Source organism: Mytilus californianus, unplaced genomic scaffold, assembly GCF_021869535.1.
Source record: "Mytilus californianus isolate M0D057914Y unplaced genomic scaffold, xbMytCali1.0.p SCAF_2, whole genome shotgun sequence".
In the NCBI taxonomy this organism is placed as follows: Eukaryota; Metazoa; Mollusca; class Bivalvia; order Mytilida; family Mytilidae; genus Mytilus; species Mytilus californianus.
The window spans coordinates 36,336,369-36,353,456 of NW_026262668.1; the positions used below are offsets into that span (position 1 = coordinate 36,336,369).

Below are 17,088 nucleotides of genomic sequence, written 5' to 3' on the forward strand. Positions count from 1 at the left end.
GTTGGTTGTTTTATTGCTGCTTTGTGCTGATCTGATGAGACAAGCAATTTCCAACTGATTTTTACAGTTTGTTCATATAATATGCTGTTAAACCACTGTCCCAGATTAGGGGAGGGTTGATCGCTCATTTTATGTACATGTAAAATCAGGACTGTTTACTCTTCCGATTTGCTATGTTCGATGCATTTAGATTTTAAGATTGCCAGGACTTAGTGCTTCTTTTATTTTTGCATAATTAAACATATTTATCATGAACCAAACCCCACTTCTATCTAATAGTTGATGAGCAGTAGACCGAACTAAAGGGATACTTATTACTTGAAAATAAATAGTTAAATACATAAGTATAATTTTCCTGTGTTTACCTAAAAAGGAATAATTTATATGGGTTTACCTGTCAAATGAATGTGCACAATTGAATAATAAAGCTGCCTGAAAACAATGATTTTTATGGGCAAATGTAATGGTAATGCACACAAATGTAATGGTAATGCACACAAATGTAATGGTAATGCACACAAATGTAATGCACTGTCTATTACCGTATTTGCAGTACCTCACAGGCTTAGAAGACAATTTACAAGAATACAATGAACAGAATAGAAAGTTGCAAGAAGAAAATGAGCTGTTGAAAAAGAAACTCCAGTCTCTGCAGGATGAGGTAATGTACACATTCAAGTTGATCTCAGTCCTAGGGACATTAAATTGTAGCTGTTATCATATTATACAAATTGCCTAATGAAATGGATATGATTTAACACTTTTCTTCCTTGATATTTATAATAACTTCCTGGCGTAGAGGAAAATTTTAATTGTAACTCTGTGAGAAAAAAATACTCACCACATGCCTGATTACTTTTTAGTAATTGTTACATTGAAAAAAATATGCATAGTTTGTAAATGATAAAAGTATTATTTAAACATGTACTATTCTCTACATTTAAATGGCCATTTAGCACTCTGCTTCTACAACTATTTCTTATAAGCATTTAGATGATTAAATTCTGAAGCAAAACTTGCTGCTACATACTAAAGATTAAGTTAAAGATTATATAGATGAGAACAAAAGGATATCATATTTTATGCTTATTAAAGATTAAGTTAAAGATTATATAGATGAGGACAAAAGGATATCATATTTTATGCTTATAAAAGATTAAGTTAAAGATTATATAGATGAGGACAAAAGGATATCATATTTTATGCTTATAAAGCTATTTTTAGACAAATTTACATTTTGATAAATTCTATGATTTTTCAAAAACTGTGATTCCAGCTCCTTCAAGAAAAGTTATTTATCAATGGTTTTGAATTGATTTCTTAAGGCCTCTTTAGATTAGTTTAAACAGTAATTTATTAATGAAAAATTATGACAATGAAGTAGTACAATGTTACATGAAATTCAAATATGGGATTCAGAAACAAGTTTGGAAAAACATTTATAAATCTCTTTAGATTACATACATCATTAATATACATAAACTCATCAAAGATACCAGGAATAAAATTTTGTACGCCAGACGCGCGTTTTGTCTACAAAAGACTCATCAGTGACGCTGGAATAAAAAAATTAAAAAGGCTATCTTTGAGTATTTCAGGTATAAATATATTAAGAAGAGTACTGGAAGTACGGCATAGGTTTCAATTTTAATGTACATACTGTATCCCTGTTCTTACTTTGAAATCAGTTGGGATTTAATGAAAATTTTCCATTGTAGAATGATAGATTAAAGAAATGTGCTGGTGCCTCACCAGCTAAAAAGATCTGTTTAATGGCAGTTTTTGCAATGCTCAGCTTGAATTTGATGTCATTGAAGTAAGTTTTTCAGAGTGCTAACAAATTTTAATCTAATTAGACAGGTGTTACCTTAAATTGATAAAGATATTGGGGAAATTAGGGGCAGTTGAAAGGCAATTTTTTCAAATCTACCACTAAAGATCTGTGAACCATTTGAACTCTGTTCTTGATGAATTGATGAACATTACTTAATCAAGATTTTAATTAGGATAAACTAATTATGAATAAATCCTAACCTTGTTAACACTGGAATAACAAACTTTACACAGCAGAATGTACAATGAAAACCTGTTTAATATAAGTACTATACTCTTTAAGGATGTTTGCTACTCGAGTTTTTGACTATTTGTCAGATATTAGGTATCCTTTACTTTTATCCATGTAGTGACAAACAAAATTTAGTCTGCTAACCCCTACTTTTCTTTTCTTTTATATATAGTTTAAAAGGCCATTTTTATAAGCCGTTTACGGGACGTATTATGGTATACCGTTGTCTATCTGTCCGTCTGTCCGTCCGTCTGTCCGTCCGTCATCAACATGTCAGACATTAACTCAAAAATGAATTGTTTATATCTATTGACATGAGCTCCCTTTCGTTTTTTATAAATTTTAGATTTTACGTTTCCGAGTTATGGGGTTTTATTCATTAAAAAAAGGGGGCTTTTCCAGTTTTCGGACAATAACTCAAGAATGCTTTCACCAACTTGCAAGAAATTTTGGTCAATTGTTTATATCTATTGACATGAGCTCACTTTTGATTTTTATAAATTTTAGATTTTACGTTTCCAAGTTACAGGGTTTTATTCATAAAAAAAAGGGGGATTTTCCAGTTTTCGGACAATAACTCAAAATTGCTTTCAGCAGTTCTCATGTAACTTTGATGAATTGTTGATATCTATTGATGTAAGCTCCCTTTAGAATTTTATAAATTTTAAATTTTACATTTCCGAGTTATGGGGTTTTATTCATTAAAAAAGGGGGGATTTTCCAGTTTTCAAACAATAACTCAAAAATGCTTTCAGCAATTCTTATGAAACTTTGGTGAATTGTTTATATCTATTGATGTAAGCTCCCTTTAGAATTTTATTAGTTTATAGTCTGACGACAGATTTACTAAGTATTGCGCAACAGCATAGTGTATTGCACCAAGAAATCTTTAATTGAATATAAATTCAATTCATATAACCAATTTCAAGTTCTTTGACTACATTTATTCAGAAACCTATAATATGTCAAATATTTAATTACAATCCAAATTCAGATCTGTATCAAGCTTGAATATTGTGTCCATTTTTGCCCCAACTGTTCAGGGTTGGACCTCTGCGGGCGTATCCAGCTGCGCTCAGCAAAGCAGTTTATTGAAAATGTGATGAAATCCTTGTTTTTTTCCATAGTTTTTGAAAGAAAAGGTGTCAATGTTATGTGTATGAAAAATATAGTTCATTTCCCCCCAAATTTTCAATAAATTATATCCCAGGGATACAGACCTTTAATTTTTCTTCTTTTTTAAGTTCGGTTATTTATATACTATCAATTTATAACAGTCTTTTTGTCGAGCCTTCGACTTTAGTTGAAAAAGCGAGACATAGCGATCCTACATTCCGTCGGCGTCGTCGTTGTCGTCGGCGGCGTCCACAAATATTCACTCTGTGGTTAAAGTTTTTGAAATTTTAATAACTTTCTTAAACTATCCTGGATTTCTACCAAACTTGGACAGAAGCTTGTTTATGATCATAAGATAGTATCCAGAAGTAAATTTTGTAAATAAATAAATCCATTTTTTCCTTATTTTACTTTTAAATGGACTTAGATTTTCTGCCAGGAAACAACATATTTACTCTGTGGTTAAAGTTTTTAAAATTTTAATAACTTTCTTATACTATTTTGGATTTGTACCAAACTTGGACAGAAGCTTGCTTATGATCAAAAGCTAGTATCTAGAAGGAAATTTTGTAAAAAAATAAATCCATTTTTTCCGTATTTTACTTTTAAATGGACTTAGATTTTCTGCCAGGAAACAACATATTCACTCTGTGGTTAAAGTTTTTAAAATTTTAATAACTTTCTTATACTATTTTGGATTTGAACCAAACTTGGACAGAAGCTTGTTTATGATCAAATGCTAGTATCTAGAAGGAAATTTTGTTTTCTTCCAGTTAACATTACATTCAGTCTGCAGTTAAAGTTTTTAAACATTTATTAGATTCATAAACTCTCCTGGATTTTTACCAAACTTGGACAGAAGCTTCTTACAATCAGAAGATAGTATCAAGAGGAATATTTTTATTGATTTACTACCTCATTTTTGTTGAGCCTGCGATTAACAGAAAAGTAGGCGAGACACTGGGTTCCGCGGAACCCTTACGAATTTTATTAAACTTGTTATTACTTTTAAAGAAAAAAACATTTTTTTATTTAGTTATTTCCCTTGGACAGATAAAATATGTGCAACCTTGGGGACATTAGAACTCTGTACTTTTATTTAGATTAGTTTAATTTTCTAGTCTATTGATTGACCATGCCCTTACATTTTTGTAGTAGCTGTGTATGATGAGCATTATATATATATTTTATTGTATTTCAGTGATTTTATTATTAAGCCCAACTCTAAATCTGAACTACCAGTTCATAAAGGGAGACAGCTTATGTCAGTACAAGAAGAATACTCAGTCAGTAGTTTGGTGTCTGATTTTTCATGGACTGGACTGAAGAAATTAATGGAAGATAATCCATTTGAAAGTTTGGATAATAAGACACTGTATCAGATGTATACTTGTCCATCACTCTTCAACAAGACAGAGTCTATAAGGTGAGACAAAAAATGTTTAAAAATATACCCATTAAAACCAAGTTTACAGATGGATTGGGACAATTTTAATCTTCCCTTGACGGAGTCAAAAAGCAAGACATAGGTATGCTGTTTCCTACAGCGGCACCGGCACTGGCAGCTTCAACAATGTATTAGTTTGTGATTAGGTCAGTTTATGAGGAACCACTAGTGGAGGTCAATGATATTTGGTATGCAGTTGTATTAGCATTGGCACATCTCCTTTCCATGGAGATTATTTGGCCCTACCCCTCAGTTATGGTCTATTGAATTTAAAACTTTTGCTTTGTTTACATGTATTTGTTTGTGATTAGGTCAGTTTATGGGGAACCACTCGTGGTTGGTCAATGTTATTTGGTATGTAAATCCATAAGCATTGGCACATCTCATTTCCATTAGGATTATTTGGCTCTGCCCCCTCAGTCATGGTCAATTTACTTTGAATGTTTTGCATAGTTTACATGTTTGAATATTGCCATTTGGATTCAATATTTGCATTACAGTACCAAAATTTCAAAAAGGCGAGACATATCTCTGTGTCAACAGTTTATTTTAATTCATGATAGATACTTTTTATACGACCGCAAAAATTTTTTGGGATTGTATAATGGTATGATGTCGTCGTCGTCCGAAGACACATTGGTTTCCTGACAATAACTTTAGTTTAAGTGAATGGATCTCTATGAAATTTTTTAAGAATGTTCAATACCACAAAAAGACAAAAGGAAGGTTGGGATTGATTTTGGGGATGATGGTCCCAACCGTTTAGGAATTAGGGGCCCAAAAGGGGCCAAAACAAGCATTTTTCTAGTTTCAGGATAATAACTTGTGTATTAGTATTTCGATTGCTCTGAAATTGTACCACAATGTTTAATAACACAAGTAGAAGGTTGGGATTCATTTTAGGGGTTATGGGACCAACATTTTAGGAATTAAGGGCCAAAAAGGGGCCAAAAACAAGCATTTTTCTAGTTTCCAGACAATAACTTGTGTGTAAGTGTATGGATCTCTCTGATATTGTACCACAAGGTTCCATATAACAAAGGGAAGGCTGTGATTGAGTTTGAGGTTAATTGCCCCAAACATGTAGGAATTAGGGGCCAAAAACAAGCATTTTTCTAGTTTCCAGACAATAACTTGTGTTTAAGTGTATGGATCTCTCTGAAATTGTACTACAATGTTCCACACTACAAAGGAAAGGCTGGGATCGAGTTTTGGGGTTATTGCTCCAAGGGGGGGTTCAAAAAGTTGGGGGGGGGGGGGGGATTTTTTTTTCCCAATTTTTTTATGGGATTCATATTTTTTTTCAAAATTTTTCAAATTGCGAATTTTTGAAAAGTTTCAAGAAGAAATCTTCAGTTGCACAGTATTGCGCAGTGTTCCCGCCTGCCCTAAATAGAAGGGCGGCCCGCCTTTGGTGCCCTTACCCCCGCCCTTCTGCCCTCCAAAGTAAAAGAATGCACCCCTCTGCCTTTTCAAAAAAATAAAATTTCAAAATTTCATGCCTACCGGCGTTTCTGGTAAAATTGTTACCTGATTGTGTAACACTAATTAACTGACAATGGGATTAAGTTAAATACCTAGTGCTTTGGCAGTTTTATCACCTTTGTTAATGATTGTTTACTGCTAATTAGTGGATTTAAAATAATTGAACAAATACTAGATATTTAATACAGAATGAAATGTCCACATGTTATCCATTTGTAATGTTTATGTACAGCATGTACACCTGAAAGTAGGCATAACATAAAAAATAAAATCTTAAACAATTTTAAAGGCATACATAGTATTGACTTAATTGGTAAAAAATGTTTTGTTTCATAACCATGAGTATGAAATTTAAAGAGGAATTAAAGAAATTTGTATTTTGAACATAACAAGATTCACTTCCTGTTTTTAATACTTCTTGTATTTCATAATCCTCCTGACATAGGAGCACTCAACAAATTTATTTTTAACAATGATGGAGAAAAAAGAAACTGTTTATACCTTCTGCAATATATTATTGCATCAATATAAGATATGATCATCTCCTGTCTCACCTGTTATATTTATAAAACTCCTTACTGAGGAGCACTTTGGTGTGCACTTAAAAATACTTTTTTGTAACAATTCAAATGATGATAAATAACTCTCAATAACATATATACTATATGTTTGAACAAGTAATTTAAATGTAGATAATTTAATTACATTCAACATTCAATTTTGCATGTATAACTCCATCTTTCAAAACTACTTGTTTATTTTGGTATAAGTTATAAAACATTGAAATTTCTGATGATTATTTTCCATACCAAATTGTACAAGTTTGTTTAGATTAACATCAAAATGATATGCTTTGCTTCATGGTATGATAATTTGATGAAAAAAAATTCTTACTGGAACCAACATCAAGAACACATTAATTTCTGAATATGGTTTAAATACAACTAATGTTCTCCAGCTGAGCCTAGCAATATTCAAGGTAATTTATACACTGTCCAACATTGCCCTTAAAATCTGGGTTATAACGCTAAAGTGCCCTTTCAGACAACTAGCACCCTTCTGCCCTGAGATTCAAGCTGGAACACTGTTGCGCAATAGATTTGTAAGATTTTTGACCACATTTATTTTGTGTCAGAAACCTATATTATGTCAAAAATTTGATCACAATCCAAATTCAGACAATATCAAGCTTGAATATTGTGTCCAAATTTGCCCAAACTGTTCAGGGTTCGACCTCTGCCGTCGTATCAGGCTGCGCTTAGCGAAGCATTTTATTTGCACTGAATTAAGGGCATGCTTAAAATTTTGAATTTTTGCATAGCAATTAAACTTTTCTGAAAAATTTTTTACAGTATAAATGAATCCAAAAATATGAGACAGCAACTTATCAAACAAAGTAGAATAAAAAAAATTAGAGAAGACTGGATGTATGATATACTTATTGTCTTTCTTCAGATTGGCAGATCAATTATCAGGCTGGATGCAGTCACATGAACTCACCAAGAAGAAATCAGCTAATAAAGAAAAGAAAAATCCTTCAAATAAAAAGAAAAAGAATCTTTCAACCCTACAACAAGCTGTGAGAGGAAACTTCCATCAACAAAGACCAAGTGATAGGAGGTTAATATTTTTAAGATCAATCATTTGGTAATATTTTTGCAGCTGAGAGGCAATCATGTATTCTTTGAAAGTCATGGGAGTACTGACATCAGATAAAAAAGAAGTTCCTCAAAAATATTTAGGACAGGACCTTATTATCACTTTTAGGAAAGTCATGAAAAAGTAAAATAACAAAAATACCGAACTCCAAGGAAAATTCAAAACGGAATGTCCCTTATCAAATGGCAAAGTCAAAAGCTCTAACACATCAAACGAATGGAAAACAAAGCAGTTTAAATAATTTTTTCTTTCAATTTGTAGTAACAAATCTATAGAGATAAAAAAAAAAGCCATTTTCATTGTAATTTCATTTGTAAATGAAATAATACTTGATACATTTTGTGCGTCTGAAGCATTTTTCAGTATTAACCTTTATCAGGAATGCTTGAACCTAAACATTTGACAGCCAGGGATGTATGAATATGTAGAACAGGAGTTATACATGTATGAAAGGAAGGCACATAAAAAGAATCATCAAATACATCTAAGGTCAACTCTTCCATAGGGAGTTGGAACCATAGTTTCTTAATAATCACTTAATTAAACAGTAGGGAATTTTAGAAATATATGCTGAGGTGATGATAAATTATATTTATACTTCAGTATTTGTTCACTAATTTGCTTCCCCAAACAGAAAGTAGGTGAGGTATTATAGGTTAATTTTCTTGTTGTTGCATTCTTATTTTGCATTAGGTATCAACTTAAATTTGCTGATGAAATATTTGTTGTAGACACTTTGATCATGGTTACCAAGTTAAAGTATTTGACGGAGGAGATGGGAACATCTGGAAGTCCATACCAAGGAGAAATGACACCTTTTATGTTTTGTCATTTAGTGAGGTAAGTGACATGCAAAAGTTCATATAGGATCGTAAAAAAGGGGCGATATGATTGGAATAATGGAGAATTAAACTGTGCCATTTCAGGATGAACTTAAAGAATGAAAAAATAGGTTACACATTGCTGTTTTAACAATTTGCTCAAAACACAGTGAATCATGAACATCAACACGAAAAATACTTGAAATAGAATAGCAAAAAAGTTGCATGAGAAGATATATTATTATCACCAGCTTCACATATTGAAATAAAAAATTCTTATTAAAATAGGTTTACATAAATCTTAGTGGATTGAGAAAAATTAACTGTCTGGTGCAAGAACAACTTAAGAAATACAAAACTGACTGTTGCAAATATGATTTTGACAATTGAACACAAAAAGATTAGGGAAGTGATTGGGAAACCATGAAGTTTAATATTAAATCAACTATAACATAAAAAAATCATTAAATTGTATAATTTAACCTTCATATCATTTACTATTGAAACCTAAGAAATATTACGGTTGTTGTACTGATTAACCTTGTATAAAATTGAGAATGGAAATAGGGAATGTGTCAAAGAGACAACAACCCGACCAAAGAGCAAAAAATAGTCAAAGGCCACCAATGGGTCTTCAACACAGCGAAAAAAATCCCACACCCGGAGGCTGGCTTCAGCTGGCCCCTAAACAAAAATGAGTACTAGTTCAGTGAAAATGGACGTCATACTAAACTCCAAAACATATAAATGAACCAAAATTAAAAATCATACAAGACTAACAAAGGCCAGAGGCTCCTGACTTGGGACAGGCGCAAAAATGCGGCGGGTTAAACATGTTTAGCGTGATCGCAACCCTCCCCCTATACCTCTAGCTAATGTAGAAAAAACAAACACACACAGTACACACAGTAAAACTCAGTTTAAAAGAAGTCCTAGTCCGATGTCAGAATAGGTAACAAAAGAAACTAAGCAAAATGACAATGATACATAAATTAACAAAGGACTACTAGCAGTTTAATACTGACATGCCAGCTCCAGACCTCAATTAAACTGATTGAAAGATTATGTCGTCATCATATGAAAATCAAGCATGTATAAAATACATTTAAATTGCAGGATTATTTCCTAGTGCCAGCAACAGCTCACAACAAAACTATGCGACCAAGAATGTCTTTTGTTATGCCAGCAGTTGGTTTAAATGGTGAGCAAAACTTATCTGTAATAAAGCTTTAGTTTGTTAGGTGGTAGTTTCAATATTTGAGATCAAAACCTAATAATGAAAGAAGACCACTATAAACACATAATTGCCTCAGGGTTATAAGAAACACACTTCCATACTTTTCAACAGTGCCTGATGCATGCAGCAGGCTAGGTAATGTTGTTTTTCCACACTATTCAAATAGTTAAACGCTTCATACTAAAATTGTGTGCACTATCAAAGCTTCTCCAACCCTATAAATTTACAAAAAAGAAACATTAAATTCTTACAATTATATTTATATGCTACAATCATGAAATAACAATTTATATCAAGCTTTTCGTTTGTTTTCCAATGCATTGTTGTGATGGTTTTATGGGAAGAATGTGCAGTCATAAATGTTATTTTATTACATTTTATTGAGAAGTGAAATATAATTTTTGATTGCCTCATCATTGTTGTCAGCCAATCAAACGTACTAATTCTTATGAAACTTACATGTAATGTAATTATGCATGTTTGACTCATTAACCCAACAATACATTTTATTACAATTTGACTAATTAACCCCATGCTACAAAGTAGCATGGATCTATAGTATTTGACCAGTCTGTCAGTCTGCCAATCATTATGTTTTCCATATGCTAACTCAAATACTGTATACTGGACTGCAACCTTCTATGAATGTATGGTCACATATAATGAGAGGAAGATCCCTAGCTACTAGTTTTTTTTTTAGGTTGACTTTCAAGGTCATGGTTACTAAAAATAAATCAAAATTGGTGAAGAAAAGTGGTTCTTGATGCTTAGTTAAATACTACTTATGTGATTGTAACCTTATTTAGATATAAGGTCACACATACTGTCTATAAAAGTAAGGAAAGAACCAATATCACTATGGAAACATATAGTAAATTAAAATAGACAACCCTGTCATTATAAGGGGAATATTGATCGAATATATCACCTATATTTTTTTTTTACAGGTGAGTGATTCAGGCTATTAGGAGCCTCTTGGTTGTTTCTTATTCTGTGCACCTAAATAATTTTAAAAATGTTTTTATTTTTTGCAGAGACCATGCAAGCACCTTCAGGAAATGTTGGAATGATGCAGATAGATTGTGAGGTGTTGAACACACAGTTAATACACGTCCATAAATCTAGTTTACCACCTAATCAAAGAAACACTACTTTCTACAGAGAGGAATTTTATCCTTGATCAAATGACAAAACAGTCATTATACCAGATTTTAAAGAAGAGAAGATGATTGGATAATGAGTTGAAGTTCCTTTGAAACAGAGTTTAAGAACAGAAGATTTTTTGATTTATTTTGGTTGTTTAATTGAAACAAAGTGTCTTGGCAGCAAACTTTTTAATAACCTTGTTTGATTATAGTCTTTAGAGTTCAAGAAATTTTGAGTGTTCAATGCATACATAAGTTTTGATAAAGCAGGAAGATAGAATTGAGGTTTATATAATTGAGGTTTATATAATTGTGTACATATTTTTTAGATTCGTAATACTAACCAGGCGAATTCATGAAAAAAATTGCTCTTTTTTATGATATTCTTTTAAAAATGTTGGTGATTTCCAGTGATTAACTTTGAAATTTCTATGTATGGTCAACAAAAATGTGCACACAGGAGTCGTAAATCTGTTTGGTCAGTTCAAATCACCAGCAGTCATCTTGTTTCAAACTTCAGCAAGAGTGATTTTATTCAGAATTGTCCTGTATATTGTTAGTGACCTTTTTCCTTTTGTTCAATCACTATTTAGTTTTTCTCATAGACAATTTTTAATGACCCATTATAGTTAGTTGAGAGATTTTACCTCTTAAATTTGACAGAATTTTAAATCAAAGACATTATTTTAAGAGAGTTTGTCCAATTTTACGAATTTAAAACTAAAAAAATTATTACTGTGGATTCATTTATTTTCTCGGGTAGCAATTTCTCGGATTAATGAAAAATTGTACTTTTGTCAACATTTTATTTTGTGGTTTTACACAAGTCTGCATACACGACTAAATAAACATTGTGCTTCGTTGAATATTTAAATTTGTGGTTCACCAGTGCACACCAAATCCACAAATATTAGTATTCCACAAATGATAATGAAGTTTCATCACGGATAAGTTTTTAAATGAAACATTCCATATAACATTCCAGAAATATTTAGATGTATCTAGTCATGATTTTGTGATATATTGACAGACTAGCCTTCTTTACGAAACTAATTAAGGAAGAATCTTGTACAGAAGGGAATTGCATCAGATTTATGTTTTTTGACCATAAATGAGGTCACTTATTCAAAATAATGTTATGAAATATTTTACTTGCTTGGCAGTATTTAAATAAATTGTTATAGTCCAATTTGCTTGTACTATGTATAATATGACATTTATAATGACGTATTTACTTAAGTGGTGAACCCAGATACTTTTGGAGGGGGTTTGTGGTGACTTTACCTGGGGACAAGGATTGATAACAACCGTTGATAAAAAGGGGAACCCCACCCCTGGATCAGCCACTTATGCCAAGTAATGTATAAAATCAACAGTTGCAGCAAAAATATCAAATATGAAAACGTATTGTTATAGTATTCTGAAGAATATTTTCACATTTTTTTTCTTACTTTTAGCGGTTGAAAGATACTTGGAATTCTCTCAAGTGTAAACGAGTCTATGTAAATGAGTTTTATTGATATGTTTTCTAAGAAAGTTTATGTTACAGATTTTAGTTTATTTTAGTTGCTGTCATTTTTGTGTATTTAAAATGGCAGTTTCTGTATGGAATTCTGGTAAGAAGTTTGTTATTTAGTTCATATTTATCTAGTGCTAATCATATTCATAACAAATCATATTATCATGTCATTTGACAGAAATCCCTGTACTTCAAATATTACTCCATAACTTACTTAATATTTGTCATAATAAATTGTTGACATTATTTTTGGTGTTCAATAAATAGCTGAATAATTTTATCCAGAACCTAGATATGGTCGTATATGTATAATTTCAAAATCTAAATCTAAATAGGTCAATCATGAACAGGGTTTTTGTTTTTAATGAAATACAAGCATTTAAAACCTTTTATTATTGAAAAATACATTGTAAAATAAAAAATGAATGCATGTAGCACTTAACCCAAATCACATGAAATGAGTTTGCAAAGGTGCTCGATTGTTCATTGGATATTTGATTCAGGGAACAATTATTGTTTACTGATCAATATGAAATTTCATTTGACAATCAATTATTCACCATTTTAGAATCTAAAGGATTATGGGTAATTTCATTGTTTAAATCTTGAAATGAAAGTAAAGTCACATCATTGGTTGAATTTTCATTGTTTGGGATGTTTTAAACCAATCACAACAACATTTTGGTGTATGCTTTTGAAAATGTTACCCAGAATGCTTTTAAATTCTCAAAATGGCAAATCATATAACTATACATTATAACAGACTTTTTATGCAATGTAAATGTCATTTATTCATCCTTCAAATGGTTTTGTTTTCTTTTTTTTTAACTTGTCTGACCAGTCCTTTGAGATCTCTGAATTGTTAAACATACAAGGTTTGTTCTAATTTTGCTAATCAATTTGAAAATGAAAAAGCTACTACTAAAAATGTATAATGAAATTTTATTAATATGTCCATATTTTTTGGCAATATGAATAACAATTGCAGATTTTTTCTGAAGTCATGTTGATTAATCTTTTGCTTTGATACATCTTTTGTTGAAAAACAATAATATATCTGGATCGTCATGAAGATTTGTATTATAGAAAATGACTTAATTAGTTATTTTTTGTTCTGTGTATATCTCTAGTCACCATTTCTGCATAATACAATGAATTAGAGAAGTTTTAGTACACAAGGTTACAGTGTACGTCTAACCAGAGGCTATTTTCAACTCTAGGATTCTTTCACCATACAGACACTAGTAATTTATCTACAGTTTGATATTTTTTATATCAAATACCAAAATGGCACTATGGCAGCAAGGTTATTTGGTTTCTACTATATTGAAAATAATTCCACTGGTAAAATTTTCAGTGTTTAACTTTCTACCTCATAGATTTTTAATTTAAGAATAGAGGATTCAGTTTGCATTACAATACACATGTTTTTAGATTACTGAAAGACTCAATATTTTACTGTCGTTTCTTGTCGAAAAAATGAAGATCTCTCTCCGGTCTTGAAGCGATAGTGCTGATCATATCTACTAATGAAAACTTCTTCCTTTGTTGCATGTAATGTCTGCATCATATTATATTATTCAGTAATTAAAAAAAAAATTAAAATGTCATTAAATGACTGATCATTTTTATTATTTATTTTGCATAGAAATAAATGTTTATTTATAGTTATTATATAGTTAAAGATATATTTATTGATATGTATATTGGTTAAAATAATGTTGTAATACTATGTAATTATATGTAATTTATTGTATATAATTTGTTTTAATGATTAAGATAAAAATCCAGATCATCCTTCATCATGATATTTAAACCACAAACCCAAATCACAAAAAAAAATAGTGCTTTGAAAATTGGCCAATCTGATAAATGCAAGTTTATATAATTAGTCAATAATCCTTGCAAAAACATGCATGTCCCTAACTATCAAATATTAACCATATATGACAAGCAAAATTCCATTCACTTTTGAACTGTGAAATTTTTGAAAATATTTGTAACATGGAGTGAGGTGACAGAATTGCCCCTTGCCCTCCTGCAAATATACACTCAAACAGCAATTTTTTATTCCTAGTTCTCAGGACTAACAATTATAAAAAATCTAAAATTACTCTTTGACCTACAGGAAGAATTTAAAACTTCTTTCCAACACCAATTTTAATGGAAAAGCCATTGTTATGCAAATGTATTGAAAGTTGCAATTTTTCCCATCAACCAAATTACTGTTTGTCCTTAAAATCATGATTATGTAAAGCAAAATATTATTATATCTTGGGGTTTTTCTTACCAATCTTACCAAATCCACCATTTTCTACATAAGAAAATGCCTGTACCAAGTCAGGAATATGACAGTTGTTGTCCATTCGTTTGATGTGTTTGTGCTTTTGATTTAGCCATTTGATTAGGGACTTTCCGTTTTGAATTTTCCTTGGAGGTCAGTATTTTTGTGATTTAACTTTTTACAAATTTTGATTTGTAGGGGTTATATGCTTGGTTTTTATCAAAGAATGTCAAAGAGATTTTTTTTTCATCTATGGAGTTCACAGGGAAATGTTTGTTTATTTTTTGTCATTACTACAAATTAAAGGGTGCCATTAAAATATGCTTCTTTAACACAGGAGCTGAAGAAATTGAATTTTATTTTGTAAAATTGTCTCTTAAGATATATGCAATTCTATTTTTATTATATTTGTGCAATATGCTATTGTGTTTTATGATTTGATTTTCTTAATACTGTTTGTGCAAGATGTTTTCATTTTAAATGACAAAGAACACAAAACAGATTACACAACACCAAATGGCAATGAGCACACATTACAGAATACCCAATACCAAATGTCAAAGAGCACACATTACAGAATACCCAACATAAAATGACAAAGAACACAATATAGAATATAGAATACCAAATACCAAATGACAAAGAGCACACATTACAGAATACCCAACACCATTGTATTTTCATAAAAAATATATTGTCATTTTTTATACAGGATCAGTCTTAATTGGTTTGAAATATTACGATAGAATAAACAAATAATAGTTAACCTTAATGCACCAAAACTGACTGATTAAATGCAAGATACATGATTTACAATGTAATCACACCACCGAACTTCATTTTTAGAGTCTGTTTGTCCATTGATGCCTTATGATTTTTAGTACATCAAGTTCATAAACTTAGTTTCTAATGTTATATTTTAAATGAAAATTCTTCATTTTGACTTTTTCTAATATAACTATGCAATCATTAGTGTCCAACTGATCTGACTACTTGTAAATCCGTTTTTTTGTTGCATCCAGTTTGCAAATGAGCGGGGGAAAAAACCTTTACAAGGCATTTATTTGTACCATTAATTTATTATGAAAATACTGTAGAAGATCTATTTCATAAACACCTAACAGACCATTAAAATTTTGTGTATATTCAGGAGAGACCTTTGAAAGTGAAGGTTTCACAGTACACAACCTTTACAACATCAAATTTAAGGAATTCTAGTTATTGAATGTTCTAGAAATAGAAGTTCTGCTGCAGATTTAAATATTATCACAACAGAGTTTTAATGTCAGTTATGACTTTTAAATACTACTATTTCCATATTCAATACCAATTATTAGCAGTTCAGGAAAAGCTGTAGATTGGGATGATCAGGTACACTGACCATGTAGGTTTAATATATCTTTACATGTAGTACAATGGGAATAGTGTTTCTGTTGCCCAGATCTTTTGTCCATCAATGAGGTTTTCCTGGAGTAGCTAAATGAAATAGTGCCTTGGTACTTTTTTTATATTGTTTTTGTATTTTTTGTGATAGGATGTTTGTTTGTGATGTGTTTATATGGGAATAAAGTATCTAAAGGTGACTGTTTTTTTTTTATTGTTTTGCAGAATGGCAAAGAAAGTGTACAATGTTTTAATTCGTGACACGAAATTCCTATACATACTTGACAAAACCAATCAAAAGAATAATGTTCTTATTGCTGTTCTATATGAAAATAACACTTCATAAATTTTGTGCATCTGAGTTGCTTTTCTGGATTTTCCTTCATCAGGAACGCTCATACCCCAATATTAAAAGGCAGGGATGTATAAAAACGTAAAAATTTTAGGAGCTATATGACCAAAATGACAAAATCTCATAAGCCTCACTAGGTTTAAGTTTATACCTCAATACTAGTTCAAGACAGCACCTAGCACCAGATTGAGCTGAATACTATGGTGGAATTACGCTACATCTGAAATGGATCAGAGGGGATTTGGTGTATTAAATCATGACATGTGCTTGACACAGAATAATTCCCCTATTGCCACTACTATGGAAGAACATATATAAGGGATAATATCAACTAATCACTATTGCAACAGAAGAAATATAACCGATACTGTCATATGACATTCAATCTCATGATTATAATACTAATGGTACCATTCCTCTGCACCAGATGCACATTTCGACAATAAATGTCTCTTGAATGATGCTCGAGGCCAAACTATTGGAAAATCTCAAATTTAAAAAAAAAAAAAAAAAAGAACTTAGAAACCACAAAGGACAAAAAGTATAGCCAAAGCCGGGCAAGGAATTAGAGCTAT

The 17,088-nt window shown here is 31.0% G+C and overlaps 1 protein-coding gene across 1 annotated transcript in view; it reads left to right on the forward strand.

The window, feature by feature from the left end:
• The window catches only part of LOC127729807 (cyclic AMP-dependent transcription factor ATF-6 alpha-like), a 43,883-nt gene extending 27,522 nt beyond the window's left edge, over nt 1-16,361 (forward strand). The window contains exons 8-14 of the mRNA XM_052237715.1: nt 554-661; nt 1,719-1,816; nt 4,383-4,607; nt 7,569-7,733; nt 8,504-8,612; nt 9,710-9,794; nt 10,865-16,361. Of these exons, the coding sequence (XP_052093675.1) occupies nt 554-661; nt 1,719-1,816; nt 4,383-4,607; nt 7,569-7,733; nt 8,504-8,612; nt 9,710-9,794; nt 10,865-11,010 (936 nt within the window). The 3' untranslated portion in view covers nt 11,011-16,361. The remainder of the gene's footprint in view (nt 1-553; nt 662-1,718; nt 1,817-4,382; nt 4,608-7,568; nt 7,734-8,503; nt 8,613-9,709; nt 9,795-10,864) is intronic.
• Nucleotides 16,362-17,088: the final 727 nt, after the last annotated feature.